General features: G+C 50.8%; 1 protein-coding gene across 3 annotated transcripts in view; it reads left to right on the top strand.

Annotated features, from left to right (window-relative positions):
- Nucleotides 1-13,796, top strand: part of LOC146796949 (olfactory receptor 1468-like) — a 112,169-nt gene extending 98,373 nt beyond the window's left edge. For 2 of the 3 annotated variants that reach the window (XM_085629582.1, XM_085629580.1), the window contains exon 2: nt 10,561-12,033. In XM_085629582.1, coding sequence (XP_085485708.1) covers nt 10,579-11,517 — 939 coding nt within the window. In that variant the 5' untranslated portion in view covers nt 10,561-10,578 and the 3' untranslated portion in view covers nt 11,518-12,033. Of the gene's footprint in view, nt 1-10,560; nt 12,034-12,373 lie in introns of those variants that run through there. The other variant, XM_085629581.1, reaches the window with a different exon arrangement.
- Nucleotides 13,797-16,233: the final 2,437 nt, after the last annotated feature.

Here is a 16,233-nt window from a genome sequence, read left to right as displayed (position 1 = left end):
TCAGGTATAACCACTTGCTCTAAAGTGTGGCACATTCTTGACCCAGAAAGCACTATTCCAAAATCCAAAATCGAGAAACTCGCCACTAACCCCTAACAACCCCTTCCAGCCTCTCTGCTAAACTAATTACTGTTTGACTGAGGGTTCAGGATGTGGGGGTGCACCTGTGCTGCCTTAAACTGTCATTCCCTCTTTGAAGACGCGTTTGACTACTTCACCCCCATCCTGCCTTTTGGTCTGCAGCTTGCAGTTCTCCTCCCCCTGGAAATTCTTTGTCTCTTGTTAGGCCACTTCACTCCTCATTAGGACAGCTTTGCTCAGACTGGCAGAGGCAGATCAATCAGAATGGCTACTGGAAGGATGGAATTTGGCTTACAGAAAAGAAAGTTCAATAACTTCTTTTCCATGATAGCTATAATAAATCTAACAGTGGCAAGTTATTGGACTCATTCTGTCATTTTGATACTTTGTAATACATTTGTAGCTCCTTTCTTTTAATAGTTATACTTAAAATATTTCCATGATAGCCTAAGATGTCATTGGGCTGCAATGGAGAAAAACGAAATTGGTATATAAAAAATCTTTTATAATGTCCCTGCTTATAATTACAAGGCACCTTACCCCTGGATCACCTAGGGGAGACCTTAGGGTGACTTATACGTCTAAGTAAGGTAGTTTTCTACTTTGGATTACCTTTAATTCCAAAGTTAAATTTGCATATAATTTCAGTTTGAGAGCAGCCTGCAAGGCAGGGCTTGTTTTTAAAACAAAATGGCAGCAGGCACCACATTAGTGCACACTTAAGTGCATTAAATCTACTGAACCTCTAAACCTAGATTCCCTACCACATACTAGGTAGTTACAGGTACTTGTCAGTACCATTTGTAATTATACATAATTACAGTGTATTTTTAATCAGAGCACAGGCCCTAGGTCTGGTTAGAGGAGCCCAGGGCACATTCAGATTCAGAAAACCAGCATCTAGTAGTCAAAATGGGTGTAGAAAGTGGGAGCATTGCAAACAGATTGTGGTTTCTCACACCACCTTAAATGCAGAAAAAAATGAAATGTTGATGCTAGGCAAAAACTGTTTGCTATGGTCTTCTGGCCTCCTTATGTGAATGTTTCCTGTCTCCAAACATGGTAAAATGTAGTGCGGTCTGCGCTGGCCAAAATTTATCTTTTAGGCGGCCTATTAGTGAAGTGACTTTTAAATGTGTGTCTTTGTTAAGAACACTTAGGAAGATTTAATCTTTCCTAACTATAAATGTAATTAAGTATATTATGGTACTAGATTAGGCTATGCCAACAGCATATATCTTGTTCTACCTTACAGTGAACTCAGGAGATTACAGTTGATTCAGAATGCGGTGGCCAGACCGATCTTCAGATTATCTCGAAGTACACACATTACCCCCATTTGAAGAGCCTTCACTGGCTGCCAATCAAACAGCATATTACATTCAAAGTCTGCTGTATAGTCTTTAAGTCCCTTAAGGCACTGGCTTAAAGTTCCTGAAATATCTATTTGTAATATAGTCTCCTAAAGGATTCTTTGTTCTGCTTCACAGACCTTTTGGTGTTCCCTAGATTCAATAAAGCTAGGGCGGGAGGATGAGGTTTTTCTGTACTTGTCCTTAAGGAGTAGAATGCTGTTCCTATACAAATTTGCTCTATCACTGAATTGGCTCCCTTCAGGAAAGCATTAAAGTCATGGCATTTAAGCAGACGTTTGAGCAGACAGCTTTTATGCTGGGCACTTTCCCACTTGCTACTCCTATCATCTGGTGCATCAAAAATACCCTTGGTTGACTGATGCAATTTAAAAATACCACATAGGGGGGCGTGGTCTCGCCGCGGACGATGTGAGTCGCACATCGCTGAGGCTCCGGGCCGCCGCCGAGGAAAACAGGCTTTAAAGCAGGGCAGTGGCTGCGGAGACGACCTAGCTGGGGGGGACCGGCTGGCCACTGGGAGCGGGCAGCTACTGGGCGCCTTGGAGACCCCGGGCTCGAGCTGTGGCGAGTCGACGCGACACCTGAGACGAGATACCGGCGGGAGAGAGTGCGACCGCCATCTTTGATGCCCTGACCCGCCGCGCTGCGGTGGGACTGTGCCTGGCTGACCCGGGAAGATTGTCGCCGGAGAAGCAACGCGGACGGGTGGCGGAGCAGCGGCAGAGCCGCGACGTGCGGGGCCGACGACGGGTAAGATCGGGCTTTGTGGGTGGGGACGGTCGCGGCCGCCATCTTGTGGTCCGCGGCTGGCCCTGGCCCGTAGCTTCGGCTGCCTGCCTGGTAGTGCCACAGAGGAGGTAGGCCACACTGAGGCCTCGGACTGGGAGCGGACTGCTGAGGCTGCCTTGGGAGCATCCGGCGGCATACACTACACCCCGCTGCACGCGTGGAGCTACTGTCGCGTGGCGGCGCTGCTGGCCCTGCTGCGGGTGTCCGGGGACCCTGGTTTGGCCCGGCTGGGCCTGGACCGGAGCACCGTACCGCTGGCTGGTGAAGAGACTGTGCCTGGGGGCGCCGGCCACCTGCGGAGTGCGGAGGCGGAGAGCCACCGGGAGGCCACGAGCAGTGCAGCGGACGACGCCTGCAACGCCCAGAGCTGGTAGGCCGGGACCTCCCGGACGAGCTGTGTGACCGCTGGGGACCGGATCGGAGGCGGGGGCCCGAAGGTGGCGGCGAACGACGCGGAGTGTGCGTGTGGCTGTGGCCTGGCGGGCGCGGGCGGTGCCGGGGGCTGAGAGGAGCTGGCTGCCACCTTGATTAACCACGTGGGAGAGGCCTGACCCGCACGGCGACTGGACGGGGAAGGCGATTGTGAGAGAAACGCACTCGGGGGGCGACTGGCCCCAGCGACCTGATGCCTGTGTCCTTCTGCTTGCACCCCCGGACCTAGAGGTGGTGGACTAGCGCTGGGCTGGGTGAGGGCCGTTGCCGCGCCTTGGCCTGGGAGCCTGCTGGTGGCGCGCGTTGCCGGCGCGACGGCCATTCCTCACGCTGGGAGTCGCCTCTGGGGTTGCATCGCGGCCCTCGCCGGGGTCCTGGACGGCGTGAGAGCTTGAACCTGGAGTTGGCGGTGGATCTCGTGGAGGGGTGCAGTTTAGCGGCCGCATCGCTTCGTGGTGCTGTGCCTGGAGAACCTTCTACACTGCGGCGCCCTGCACCGCGACCCTGTCGTCTGCGCTCATCCTTGCGCCCCTGTGTTTCCGAGACTGGAAGGTCGGAGCTGGGCGTCCGCCATACGACTGCGGGGCTTTGAGCTGCTGGGGGCTGCTACTCCCATACACTGAGAGGCCGATCCCAGGTGCGGCCACATCATGACCCGCACGAAGCCAGGGAAAGAGCCGCCGGCGACCCCCAAGGACGCCTCTGTCAAGGACTTGTGGAACAAGCCTAACACAGCATCGCAGAGCGCGGAGCCATCGGGGGTAGGTGTCTCGGCGGCCCCCGTCACGTAATCCTTCATGACGGCGTTCATGCAGGAACTTAAGTCAGAAATTGGGTCCCTCCGCACAGAAGTCCAGGCATGCGTAAAGGACCTTCGGAAGGACGTGGGGGAGTTGGGAGGCCGAGTGGATGACTTAGAAAAGACCCTGGATGCGCGTACAGAAGACCAAGAGCACCTATGGCAAAGATTGGCGACCTTGGAAGAGCAACATGTTGAGCTCCAGATCAAACAGGAGAATTTGGAAAATAGGGGGCGCCGGAACAACATACGCATCCGGGGGGTGCCGCCTGGGGCAGAAGGGGCAGATATTATGTCCTTCGTGGCGGACTTACTCATGACATTCGTGGGGATGAAGATACTGCGCCGCCCACCTTGGACCGCGCCCATAGGGTTTCAGGGCCGATGGGGAGGCCGGGTCTCATCCCTGATATCTTGACACGGGTTCATTTCTTTGTTGAAAAGGAAGCCATTCTAAAGGCGGCCAGAGGCAAGTCCGAAATCCTCTGCGGGGGAAAGCCCATCCAATTGTTTCAAGACTTGGCCTCCACCACTCTCCGGCGACGTCGGGACTTCAAACCCATCACGGACAAATTGAGGGAGCTCAACATCCGCTACCAATGGGCCCACCCCTTCGCCCTCATGTTTCAGTGGGAGTCCAAACGGCGGGTGCTGCGCTCATACCGGGAGGCGGCTCAATTACTGCAGATTTCCGATTCACCACCGGCCAGCCCCTCGCGGCGCCCCCCCAAACTTAGAGTCCCGGTGAAGCCACAGTGGTCCACAGTGCGACGCCCTCGACACCCATCGTCGCCGGAGGGCAGCAGGGCCTCCCGGGACAAGCAGGACATTATTGAACATATAAAATCCCTGGAGGGCTCCTCCTCGCTGCTGGGCTCACAGGCCTCTGCCCTTAAATGACCACTACCATTGCGGATCATCCCACCAGACTGCAGCTTTACAACTGAGACAACTGAGACGACTGGAGGTGCGGCCGGCTGTGGGCTGCATTTCCCCCCCATTACTCGACGCCTTGGACGCCTCACTCGGAGGCGCACCGCCGTCTCTTCTACGGGGCGCTGCCCCCCCGGCTTGGGCGGCGGCCCAGCACGGACTCACGACGCCATAGCTTAGCAGTTCAGCGATGGCGCACCCCGCCTCCTATTTCTGGGAGAGTGTCATCTCCGAGACAGCCTGTGCCGTGGTGCCTGGCTACTCTCTTGACTGGAATAGGCTCTTCCGGCCCTGTTGGCCGACGACAGGTTTCCATGGTTGTACTTGTTTTTATTTGTTTCCCTCAGTACCCCCTTTCATCCATTCCCCTTGGCGGGGGGGACATGTGTATGGGTGGGATGTTCATGCGGGAGGTGCCCTACTAGGGATTTTACGACAATGAATACCACCTCTCCCTGGAAGATTCTCTCTCTCAATGTGAAAGGGCTCAACTCTCCCAACAAACGACGCCTAATCTGGCGCTACCTGCTCCTACAGAATCCCGATATCATCCTCCTCCAAGAGACACACCTCCTCAAGTCGGATGTGGGCCGGATGGCGCACCCGCGCTTCCCCCTTCAGTTCTGGTCCTCGGCTCCCTCGAAGACGGCGGGAGTGGCGATCCTGTGCAGGGCGGGGATATCCCGGGGGGACGCCAAAGTACATAGGGATACTGAGGGGCGGTTTCTGCGGGTGGGGGTCCGGCGGGGCGCCCGCGCTCTGACACTGTGTAATTTGTATGCCCCCAATCAGGGTCAGGATCTCTTCTTGCGTAGGATAATCAGGGAACACCTTGAGCCAGTGACCACTGACCTCATAGTCGGAGGGGACTTCAATTGGGTGTGGGACGCGGAGCTCGATTGCTGTGGGGGCGCTTTCCACGGGGTGGGAGCCATGTCTGCGGCGGTGAAACGCTCCCTAACCGCCTTAAACTTAGTAAATGTCTGGAGGTATCACTCCCCGGGGCTCCGAGACTACACCTTTTACTCCCATGTCCACCGCACTTACTCCCGCATTGACCTCCTCCTCGTATCGCACTCATTGCTCAAGGACTCCGTCTCGGTGTCCCATTCCACCATCTCGGTCTCAGATCACGCCCATGTTGAGCTGCTCCTACGGGAGGGTCCTCCCCACCCACTACGGCCGCGCCGCTGGCGATTCCCGGATCACGTCCTTCGTGACCCAGTAGATAGAGAGGAAATCCAGACAGCCATCCTGGCATATTTCGAAGACAATGACTTGCCGGGGACCCCTCTCCCCCTTCTCTGGGACGCCTTCAAAGCCACTATACGGGGCACTCTCACAGCCTTGGCGGTCGCTCGAGCGCGAGAGGCCCAGCTTTACGAGACAAAACTTACGAGGGAGCTACAGGTGCTCGAGCAGATGGACAAGGAGCGCCCGCTGGCGACGCACAAGTGCCGCTTGGCCGTCCTTCGGGGGCAGCTCCGCGCGCACAGGGTCAACAAGGCTGAGCGCGCTCTGCTTGCACTCAAACAGCGCTACTATGCGGGGGGCGACAAGGTGGGCACTGTTCTGGCGCGACGTTTGCGGACGCGGGCAGCTACGGCGCATGTCGCGAAACTACAGAAGGCGGACGGGTCCTGGGCCGTTGCGGAACCGGCGAAGCTCCAAACGTTTCATGACTACTATGCAGCCCTCTATACTGGCGACCCCCCTGCGGCGGAGCTGATTGCGGAGGCCTTAGACTCTTGCCACTGGGACCCGTTGAGTGAGCATCAGTCCGGGCTTCTGGAGGACTCTATTACTCCGGCAGAGCTGGCTGGCGCCCTGCGCGACCTCCCGCTTGGCAAAGCGCCCGGCCCGGACGGGCTCCCGGTGTCGTTCTTCCGCGCCTTTTTGCCACAATTGCAGCCGTACCTTTTGCGCCTCTTTAATTCCTTTGAGGAGTCTGTAGGGCCCTCGGCAGACATGGCAGTGGCCGACATAACCCTCATCCCGAAACCCGGGAAGGACCATACGCTGTGCTCCTCTTACCGGCCCATCGCCCTGCTGAACACCGATTTAAAACTTTACACCAAAATCCTGGCTAAGCGACTTAGCCCTCACCTACCTAATCTCATTGAGCCCGACCAGGTGGGGTTCATCCATCAACGCCAGGGCGCGGATAATGTACGGCGTATTGCGCATATCGTGGGGAAGGCTAAACACTGGAGGATCCCGGCCTGCCTGTTGTCGCTTGACGCGGAAAAAGCGTTCGACCGGGTGGACTGGACTTTTCTTCGAGCAGTGCTGCGGAAAGTGGGCCTGGGCCCTAAGATGGTGGCGCGCATTATGGCCCCGTATATTTCGCCGGTTGCCAGGGTACGAGTCAACGGCCAGCTCACGCAACCCTTCCCCATCTGTAGAGGCACCCGGCAGGGCTGTCCTCTGTCGCCCCTGCTGTTCGCCCTGGTGGTGGAGCCCCTGGCCATTATGATTCGGCGGTCCCCTGATATCTGCGGTATACCTCTTCGCGGAGTGCAGCACAAGATCGCTCTCTTTGCAGACGATCTCCTTCTCACCCTTTCCGAGCCCCTACGCTCACTGCCGACGGTGCACTCGCTACTCCCAACCTACGAACGCGCCTCTGGGCTCAAAATTAACCATGCCAAGTCCTGGGCCCTCAATATTTCGATCCCGGCCGGAGAGCTTCCGGCGATCCGAGCTTCGGCCCCATACCAGTGGGCGGACGCGTCAGTGCGATACCTGGGTCTTAACTTGACTCCAGACCTGGCCACTTGGACGCAGGCCAACTGGCAGGAATACAAAATCTCTGTCCTAGCTGATCTACGGACGTGGAGGGCCTTGCCGCTCTCTTGGCTGGGCCGACTCAACACAGTGAAGATGTCGATATTGCCAAAGGTCCTCTATCTCTTTCAAACACTGCCAACTCCGATTCCGGAGCATCAAATACAGGGGCTCCAACGCGAGCTCAACGCATTTGTTTGGGGGGGGAAAAAGCCGCGGTTTTCGAATAGAAACTTGAGCCTCCCCCGGGATAGGTGTGGCCTGGCCTGCCCTAACCTTCTCGAATACTACTGGGCGTCGCATCTCCGCTGTGTCCTGGAGTGGGGGGCGTGGGAGAGTGAGAAGGTGTGGTTCCACATGGATAGGGCAGTCACCTGTCGCCCGCTGTGGGACCATGCCTGGCTTCCCCGAGCGGCCCGACATCGCAGCGCCTACATGGCCGTCCCTACCAAAACGGTCCTGGAGATCTGGGATAAAGTGGCGGTGAGTAGGGGCCTGACCACCTTTCCATCCCCGCACACCCCGATTGCGCGAAATCCGCAATTCCTGCCGGCATGTCGACCACCCCACTTCGCGAACTGGACGGAGTCGGGATGCAGGACGATACGGGACCTATTTCTCGGTGACTCTCTCAAAACCTTTGCTCAGTGCAAGCAGGAGTTCGGGCTCCTGGACGGTGACAAATACCAGTATATACAACTGCGTCACTGGATACAGGGCTCGTCCCTGACGCCGGCGGCCACGCGACCCTACACGCAGTTTGAACAGCTAGCGCGCGACTTCGGCAACTACAAGGGGCTAATATCTCGCATATACAAGGTGCTGCAGCGCTCGCGCCGGCTGGACCCCCACCCATACCAAACGAGATGGCAACCCTCTACTGGCTCAGGCGTTACCCCTGCCCAATGGGCCCGGCTCTGGGGCGACATCCCTAAAATCCTGCGTAGCATTCCCCAACAGGAATCGGCTTACAAAGTAATGACCCAATGGTACTACACCCCCGCCAGACTTCACAAAATGTTTCCCAATTCATCCCCCCTGTGCTGGCGATGCACCCAGGCACAGGGAGACTTCATACATATTTGGTGGACATGCCCGCTTTTGAAAATCTTTTGGAAAGAGGTCCTCAGCCATGTAAAAAAGGTACTCGGGTTCCCCCTTCCGGAGGATCCGCTGGTGGTCCTTCTGGGCATTAGACCAGCAACCCTGAGAGCCATGACTGGCCGCAATCGGCACCTTAGCCTCCACATGCTGGGCGCTGCAAAACAAACAGTAGCCCTTTACTGGAAGAAGCCAGAGTCGCCCTCCGTAAACGTGTGGTTTACTCGTCTGTGGCATGTGGTGGCGATGGAGTCTCTCACGGCGCGTCTGCAGCTCCGAGACGCCAAATATAAGAAGCTCTGGAAGCCTTTGGTTGACTACCTGGGGCGGCTAGAACATGCTCGTCTGCAGCCGCCACGGCTTCGAGCCCTGAAGCTCTTTGATGACGTGCTAGATCCCACGGACCCGGGGGGGTTCTGGAAACCCGCGGGGGGTGTATAACATAAGTCCCTAGTGAAAGTGTGCCTGGAAGGGAGGAGACCTTGCTGTTAGCGGACTAAATCCCGTAGGTCCCCCACCTGAAGATGACAATGGAGCGCACACCCCTTCCTCCCCGCCACGATTGTTGCCCTTTGCGCTGGTTCCCACCCCCTCCCTTTTCCCTTGTTCTGTCCCCCTGGTTGATTGGTTGCCGCATTGGCAATCTTTGATGCAGGGACTGGGGCGGTATCTCGGCCCTGGCATGGCTGCTGGATATTGGGGGTGGAGTGTTCAATCCCTAGTTGCTCTTGCAGTGGAAGTCCTGCCGGACGCCGACTTGCATAATGCCCTGTACATCATTGATGAAAGTTACTGGACTTATACAGCGCCTCTTCTAGGCGATATTCGCTATAATAAGTTATGACTGTTGCATTGCACGAATGGGGCGCCATTGCAGTCTTGCCCTAACGCTACCTGCCTGGCTGGCCCGTGACGATTGTGATATGCTATTAGCCATGAGTTCCTGCCCTCTATGAACTGTTTATGCAGGGTTGCTGGGCGGGAGGTTTACTGAGGGCTCGACGCCGCTAAGGCGGGAGCCTCTGTGAGTAAATGTCTTTGTGGGGGCCGGATTCTGGGCTATAGGTGATGTTACTTGTGCTCTTTTATGTGCCTTTGCTCCTGACAATGAGTAGTCACTCGCTGCCGGCCGTTATGGTTGTAGGCGAATAAGCTGTGTATGGACTTTTGCACGACCGTTAAAATGAATAAAAGTTGGTTAACAAAAATACCACATATAACATCACATAAAATAGCGTAACATAACATAACATGACATCTCTTATTATATAACCCAAATTAAACAAACTCCAATCTTAGAACCAATATGAACATATTTCAAATGTAATAAATAAAATAACATACTTAAATTACTTTAAATGTAACATTTTGAATACAATGCTACTCACCCCACCCTCAAAGTAATGCAGAGCCTGAAAAAAGACCAAACCAAATATAGAATAACAAAAACATATTGAAACAAATATGTAAGTAAAAACATTACTATTGAACTTAAAACATTATAAATAACTGTATTAAATGCCAGAATATATTAGTAAACTAAATTTTAAAAACCTGAGCATTGACTCTCATCAGTGGGTGCTGGTGAAGGACCACCCTGCACTCTGAGGTTTGCTCATTCTTGGACAAATCAAGGTTGCTGGATGAGGCTGCGACAATAAACATAGGAACGTGTTCATTTAACAAAATTCATAAGATAAATTCTGGTAGAAGAAAATGTCCACCATTGAATTTACATGATTTAGGTATGCTTTCATGAATGGGTGGCAGGTACAATGTGGCATTTTTGCACACTGTACTGCATATCTTTTTGATGTGTTTTTATTGTTATTTATTATTGATGTGTCTGTCTTTACATGACTATATTGCGGAACAAAAGTATTTTGACGGACTGACTGACAGGTGTCAGGTTCAATCTGCAAGTGTTTATTTCTGTGACACGGTCCTTGGGTCCACCTTGGAGGGAGACAGATCATGATTTTTCTGAAGCCCTGGTTAGCAAATATAAATAACAAGAAGGATTTGGGGCCCAACACCATGTACAGACTCATTACTGCCCTTCAGTTAAACATAATCTCTATTGCTCCAGTTGCAAGCTGCATGTTATTGGGGGGGGGGGGGTCATCCGCATTAGGCATTGGTTTGTTAAATGAAAGGGTGCAGGTGGTTCTTGGTCAATACAAAGTGTGTTCACATATGATACAGCTTAGTCCTAGGCAGATATGCTCCAATTTCTGACATGATGTCATGTTTTTTCCACAGGATAAATCAATAAAAGAGATGAAGAATAGAAATCACACTACAGAGTTCATTCTCTTGGGCCTCTCTGACCATCCAGCGCATCAGAAAATACTTTTTGGAGTGTTTTTGTTTACATACATTATAACGTTGCTCGCAGATGTGACTATAATAACCCTGATACAGATAAATCACGAATTGGATAGCCCTGTGTATTTTTTTCTCAGCCATTTCTCATTTGTTGACATCTGTGTTCTGACCATCACTGTTCCAAAACTCCTGGCCAATCTTTTGTCTGACCAAAAAAGTATATCCTTCTCAGCCTGCATTACACAATTGTATTTCTTTCTTCATATTGAAAATATGGAGTTTTTCCTCCTGGCTTCAATGGCTTATGACCGGTATGTGGCCATTTGCCACCCTTTGCACTACACCACAAAGGTAAACAAGAGAGTCTGTGTGCAGCTTGTAGCTTCTTCATGGGTGATCACCGCTGGACATGCATTACTGCACACACTAATGACTTCACAACTGTCTTTCTGTGGATCCAACCAGATTCACCACTTCTTCTGTGATGTACCTCCCTTACTTAAACTCTCTTGTTCCAGTACCTCCATTAATGAGTTGGTTATATTTATAGAGGGAGGAATCATGCTGCTTTGCCCTTTTCTGTTCATTGTAGCATCTTATGTTGGAATTATCTCTGCCATCCTTAAGATCAGGTCAACGAATGGGAGAAGCAAAACTTTCTCCACATGTTCATCACACTTCACTCTGGTGGCATTATTTTACGGCAGTATCGTCTTCATGTACTTCAGACCATCAACCAATTCTTCTCTGGAATATGATCGAGTTGTAAGTGTAGTTTATTCTATCTTTATTCCAATGGCAAATCCTTTTATCTACAGCCTCAGGAACAAGGACATAAAAAGAGCTCTCCAAAAGGTGGTACGGTCCAGGAGGATGTCAAGCAGAATGTGAACTATGCAACATCACACACCAGTATGTATTGATGTCAAAATGCAAACGTGTTTGTTGTGCCGTACTGATGTGGCTTCATACATTTTGCGGCACACAAATGTAGTGCAGTTTTTTCTATCTGAAATGTCTGCTGTTTAGTCCTACAAATCGATTAAAGAAACCCAAAGTATACTGCATTGTTTAGAAATGTCAGCTTGGGTTTATATCTGTGGGTATCAGGATGTAGGGAGCTGTGACTGTCCAGGAAGTTTATTCCATACAGGAGCATTCAATCTGTACTAGGGGTCACAGGATAGGGGACATTGTTCTCAATGCTAATCAAAGATCTGTTACTTCCTCTCATTTGAGAATTCAATGGATCAAATCTGATTCTAATCCTTGTGTGACTCACCTATTTCTACATCCCCTGAGTCTTCATAGCTGCACTATTCTAGCAAAGCTTGCAAATGTATATATTATTTTACTGCATGATATGTCATGTTAGAGTACATAAAGTTATCTCACTGTATGCTATGATATGCCTTGTTATGTTATGTTATTCTATTATGATGCTTTCCAACTTTCAACTACGAAATGATTTGGTGCTGCTTAGCTACCAAAATGATTGCAACGCAACTGCTTTGGGGTACATGGAAAAAGGATACCCTATGTGCTCTTTTAACATGTCAAATTTTCCAATAATTCTTTCAGCTGAAAAATCAAGTTATTCCATAATCTAAGTGTTTGGACTCATACGCACAGACATTTGTTCTTAGGGATCACCAATTCATGGGGTCAGACTATCTCAATGAGCTGAAGGAAGAATAATGGGGAATATTACTAAATATTACCTTTTGTCCCCTTTCTTTCAAATTAGGTGAACCCCGTAGCAACAGGCAGCCTGAGCCAACACAGGGTATGTCCCATCAGACGCCTGGCAGCAGTGGTTTGGAGTCATGGAAGTCTGTCAATCCCAGATTTGGGAAGGCCTACATTGACACTACTACATTTACATAGTCCGTGTCAGACAATAGTTAGATGGGCCTTGTAGCTCAATGATAACAACATAAAAATATGCTCCAAAAGTATTTTAACTAAAAAAGCACTTATTTAATACATTTTTGGTAAATTACTCAGGCAAAATATAAAAATCAGCATATACATTGAGTACAGCATGTATCAAAATGCGAATGGAGCCACATTATTACATCATTACCTCGCTTTTCAGACAGCTTTGAAAGTACAGTAACAATATGAGGGATATCTGACCATTAATGCTTCCAAGTCTCTGCACGTCTTTTTATATCCTACATCATTTACATATTAATTATCTGCCCATCTGATTCTCCTGAACCAGGAGAGGTATTCCCCTCTTGCGACCCAGCATTCGCTCCTTTTTCTCTTGCAAGGTATGCCTTGAGAGGGTCCCATATATACTTAGGACTAGAGGTGGGGGGTAGCAGTTAGAGATCCAGGACCTCAACTCCCGCCTCTTAAATGGCAGGATCAGTTTACCCCAGATTATCTTAGGTTTCCTCCCCGCCGTAGCAGTCTGGTGAGTTGTGCCTTGAATATGTGAAAGAATGGTTCATGTGGAGGGATTGGAGAATTCATAAAAAGATAAAGAAACTTAGCCAGTATAATCATCTTCACTATCTCTATACAACCCAGAAAAGACAGCTGAAGTTTAATCCAGGAGTCTACCTGCTGCTTGAGTTGTTTGATACCAAGGCCAGGATTCAACCAGATCAACTCCTCAGGCTCCCTGTGAAGTATCATCCCAAGAAACCAAACCAAGTCCTCAACCCAGTGGTCTGGAAATTTCAACTCTAGTTTCTGAACAGAGGGGTTAGGTCCTGCCAGGGTCACTAACAAGCAACAAGATACCATGTGCAAGCATCAAATGCAGCAACCCACCTGCACAGTAATAAAAACCTCTGTGCATGTGGCATTCCCGCAGATTCCAGAACAGCAGGTCTTTGACCAAGACGTAAAGCAAAGGTGAAAGTAGGCAGCCTTGACTAGTACCCCTGGAAATCAAAAACACATCAGATGTTAGACCATTGGCCTTGACCCTAGCCACAGAATGTGTATGAGGAAGCATCAGCAGTTTTAAGTAGTAACCAGAGATACCACATCACACCAATGAAGCTTCCAGAAAAGACCACTTCAAAAAGTTGAACACTTTCTCTGCGTCCAGCAGGGCCACAGCGGCCACCATTTCAGGATCAGTTGATGGAAAATCGAGATCACTACTTGAGGATTGATTACAGTCAATGTGTGGGGCATGAAATCAGACTTTTTAAGGGACATCAGTTCTTCCATCGATAGGGAGAGGCAATTTCCCAGTGTCTTGAGTAATATACCATTGTTCACATTTAACACTAACAGGGGTATGTTTGAATAACACCTGCTCAAATCTTTGCCCTGTTTTGGCAAAACTGTAATACTAGCTGCGCACGTCATGGCTGGTAGCTTTCCTATTCTGTATGCCTCCTCATGTACCTTCCTTGTACAATTCAGCTAGCAACCTATCAGACCCAGGGGCGTTGCCTCCCCCAAACTTTAAATCGCTTCAGTAACCTCCTGTGCTGTGATGGACTCATTTAAGAACAACATATGAAATATATCTAGCCAAACTAGTGCTACATCATTTAATTAGCCCTCAATGTGCTCAGGGTACACCGACAAATGCAAAAAGAACAACTGATGGATAGAATGCTGCACAATGTCAAAGATTCACCCAAGCACAGAGATCGGGGCCTAAATCCATCGTTGTTTTGCTCTCCATGCCATTCCAGTTCAAAACCAGCTATATGTAAATCAGTCTTCACCCTGTGAAGCATCCTGGGACCGGTTTCGGGACATCACCCTTCATCAGCCAGGCTTGCTTGACTTCAGTGGCATGGAGAGCACGGGACCCACGTACGGGCATAACAGTCCCACTCAGGGTGACAAATTCAAAAAGAACAATTGATGGACAGAATGCTGCACAATGTCAAACATTCACCCAGTACAGAGATCTGGACCTAAATCCATTGTTTTTTGCTTCCCGTGCCATTCCAGTTCTGACACAGCCATATGCAAATCAGTCTTGATTCTGTTCCCCGTGGGACCAGTCCAGCCCGAACTGCCAGGTCAGGTCCTCCCTGGACTGGAAACAAGCATCCTGGGACAGGTTTCGGAGCATCACCCCTCATCAGCCAGGCTAGCTTGACTCCAGTGGCATGGTGAGAATGGGACCCACACCTGGGCTTCCCCGTCCCACTTTGCAGAATGTCAAACACTCCACTACAAAGATCTGGGCTTATATCCATAGTGATTTTGCTCATCCATGCCATCCCAGTTCAGGGAACTATGACATGCAGGAAATATACAGGCATTCATATTAAGACACAATTCCCCCACAATCGTTTCACTAGTCATAACCATCCCGCTGTTCTCACTAGCAAGTTGTAATCTGTGACTATGTTGGTTATATCGCTTCAGCAACTAAGCCAGCATCCTATCCGGTCTCTCCCTCTCCCTGTATTGTCGACCTCTGGTATACTTGCCCAAATAGACCACCTCCCTTTCCACCAGTTCTCTGTATTTCCACAGTACACTATGGGGTATATTTTCAAGAACACGTGATAACTACCGCATGATAGCATAACGCAACTTTCAATACTGCAGCCCATCGCGGGAAAATAACCCCATCTCAACGCGGAATTCACAACATGGCGGAACCATGCGATAGACACCAGATAACACAGAAAATGTCTGCGTCAAAATCAACGCCATGCCGCATAAATGCGATATGCGAACTAAAAAAACATGCGATGAGGCCAACCGCGGTACAAAAAGTAGCGATAACCAGCCACAGGCCTGCAAATCCCACGTGTCTGGCAGAACTATGCCCTATAAAAACCACAGAAAAAAGACATCAAAAACAATCCAAAGTGCGTAGCAACATGGATGCACCCTGACACAGCGCAAGGGCTAACCCGAACCTCACAACCCCCACAGACTACCAGCAAGGAACAACGGGGTCGAGGAACTCCAAGGAGAAGAGGGAGAGGAAGACGGGGTGCAGACCGCAGGAAAACTAGACCAGCGCCACAGAAGTGACAGAACACAGAGTGCCCAGGAAACCAATCCAGGAGGCCAATAGGTACCAGCATGACGTGACTACCTAAATCAGGCACAAACCCGCTACCAACAGAAAGGCAGCAACGGCAACAGGAGGTGGCAGTTCAGCACCACCGGAGGAGCTGATGGAAACCCAGGCCACAGTCATCAGTGTGGAGATGGTGCAAGGAGTAGGTAGTATGGACACAGCTCGAGAGGACCTGACACAACATAAACAGGGAATGGGGGGACGGGGGGACTGGGCACAATGGCATACAGGCACAATGAGTTGTAGCATACTGCACACCCACAATCACCCAGGTCTGTGTGCCGGATCCCCTTGGCACACTGCAGCACACACACATAGCACGAACAGCACACTCACATTGACGACAACGAGGAACAACGCGCATAGCCGACACTGCAGAACAGAGGACACAAATGGCTCCACACTAGGGGTGGGCGACAATTTCCGTTCCGCTCGCGGAAATTGTGACAATTCGACATTTTCGCGGAACGTGCGGAACGCGAAAATGTCGACTTGTCGCAATTTCCGCGAGGGAACGGAAATTGTCGCCTTGAGTCCTTCCTTTCCTGTCACAAAAATTAAACCTCAACAGGAAGCAC

Source organism: Triturus cristatus, chromosome 10 (genome assembly GCF_964204655.1).
Source record: "Triturus cristatus chromosome 10, aTriCri1.1, whole genome shotgun sequence".
NCBI lineage: Eukaryota > Metazoa > Chordata > Amphibia > Caudata > Salamandridae > Triturus > Triturus cristatus.
Note: the sequence above shows the minus strand (reverse complement) of the source record. Positions and strands in the feature narration are given on the sequence as shown.